The sequence below is a fragment of the Etheostoma cragini genome, chromosome 7 (genome assembly GCF_013103735.1).
Source record: "Etheostoma cragini isolate CJK2018 chromosome 7, CSU_Ecrag_1.0, whole genome shotgun sequence".
In the NCBI taxonomy this organism is placed as follows: Eukaryota; Metazoa; Chordata; class Actinopteri; order Perciformes; family Percidae; genus Etheostoma; species Etheostoma cragini.
The window spans coordinates 27,383,549-27,385,343 of record NC_048413.1 but is presented as its reverse complement, the minus strand read 5'-3'; the positions used below and the strand labels follow the sequence as shown (position 1 = coordinate 27,385,343).

The 1,795-nt window shown below is 46.4% G+C and overlaps 2 protein-coding genes across 2 annotated transcripts in view; both read right to left on the bottom strand.

Moving 5' to 3' along the window:
- LOC117948298 (chloride transport protein 6-like) overlaps positions 1-1,795 on the bottom strand; it is a 14,202-nt gene that overhangs the window by 5,202 nt on the left and 7,205 nt on the right. The window contains exon 6 of the mRNA XM_034877885.1: positions 708-1,104. Coding sequence (XP_034733776.1) covers positions 708-1,104 — 397 coding nt within the window. The remainder of the gene's footprint in view (positions 1-707; positions 1,105-1,795) is intronic.
- LOC117947212 (chloride transport protein 6-like) overlaps positions 1,095-1,795 on the bottom strand; it is a 1,839-nt gene continuing 1,138 nt past the window's right edge. The window contains exon 3 of the mRNA XM_034875889.1: positions 1,095-1,214. Within this exon, the coding sequence (XP_034731780.1) occupies positions 1,134-1,214 (81 nt within the window). The 3' untranslated portion in view covers positions 1,095-1,133. The remainder of the gene's footprint in view (positions 1,215-1,795) is intronic.

Genomic DNA, 1,795 nt, shown 5'->3' with positions numbered 1-1,795 from the left:
ATGAGGACAACATGAAGGCAACATGAAGGCAACATGAGGACAACATGAAGACAACATGAGGACAACATGAAGACAACAGGAGGACAACATGAAGACAACATGGTGGACAACATGAGGACAACATGAAGACAACATGAAGACAACATGAAGACAACATGAGGACAACATGAAGACAACATGAGGGTTAAAAAAGCATGCTTAACCTCTGAGAAGCCTGTCTGAATTTGTGTCTCGAGGGGGGGCCGATATAATATAATATAATATAATATATAATATAATGTAACATGTAAATGGTCACCCTAGTTTAAAAACTCACGACTTTTTTGAGAACACGCGTTACTCCGTAGTATTATAACGTAAAACAGCCGCTAGCAGCTTAAAATAAGACGCCAAGTGTGAACGTAGCCTGAAACGGTTTTGTCTTGTCGGGAATATTTGGTCTGAACTGGACTTCAGAGACACGGTGTGTAAATGCAATGGGAAAAAAACTGGAAATTAATCAAGAATTTTGAATCCGAACAGATAGTTAAGCATTAAAAATCTCATCTGTGAAGTATCAGTCCTGCCGGTGACGGGCGTGTAAATGTTGCCATTGACGATATCGGAATTTAAATGAATGAATGTCAATGGAGACGTGTCTTCCCTAACGTACCACAGGTGATCTGTGCATGCTGTGAGGAATGGACAGGGTCGAATGTTCAGGACACAGGCTCCAGGGTCCTGGCTCCTGGCTCCAGGCTCTGGGCTTTGGGCTTTGGGCTCCAGAATCCTGGCTCCAGAATCCTGGCTCCAGGCTCCAGGGTCCTGGCTCCGGCTCCAGGCTCTGGGCTCCAGGCTCCAGGATCCTGGCTCCAGGGTCCTGGCTCCTGGCTCCAGGCTCTGGGCTCCAGGATCCTGGCTCCTGGCTCCGGGCTTTGGCTCCAAGCTAGGCTCCCGGCTCCCAGCTCTGGGCTCCGAGCTCCGGGCTCCGAGCTCCAGGATAGGCTCCGGGGTCCGGGGTCCTGGCTCCAGGCTCCAGAATCCTGGCTCCTGGCTCCAGGATAGGCTCCGGGCTCCGGGCTCCTGCCCCAGGCTAGGCTCCACGCTTTGGCCCCGGACCCCGGGCTGGGGGGTGGACGGGCTCCACATCCGGGTCAAATAGTTATGCAGTGCTGCCGTAGTTTTGCCACGAGGAACTCGTGGGTTAAATTATGTCTCGTGATTATTCCAACAATCTGAAAAAGATAAACAAGGTTTTATTTGGGGTTTCTCTCGTGTGTCAGGTTCAGAACATTGACCTTATATTTATATTTATTTATTTATTTGTACTGTTTATTGATCAGCAGTGGGGAAATTACAATGTACACACTGTTGGTTCTATTGTGTATACACTGTGTATATATTTTGAGCCTTGTTAGTAGTATAGAAATAGCGATTTATTTTCACTTTTGCATGCCCAGCATGGACTCTGGTGGAGATATGCTGCTCTATACACGCTAAAAGTAGTGATTATTTACATGGAGTCTGGTGGAGATATGCTGCTCTATACAAGCTAATAGTAGTGATTATTTACATGGAGTCTGGTGGAGATATGCTGCTCTATACACACTAAAAGTAGTGATTATTTACATGGAGTCTGGTGGAGATATGCAGCTCTATACACGCTAAAAGTAGTGATTATTTACATGGAGTCTGGTGGAGATATGCTGCTCTACACACGCTAAAAGCAGTGATTATGTACATGGAGTCTGGTGGAGATATTCTGCTCTATACACACTAAAAGTAGTGATTATTTACATGGAGTCTGGTGGAGATA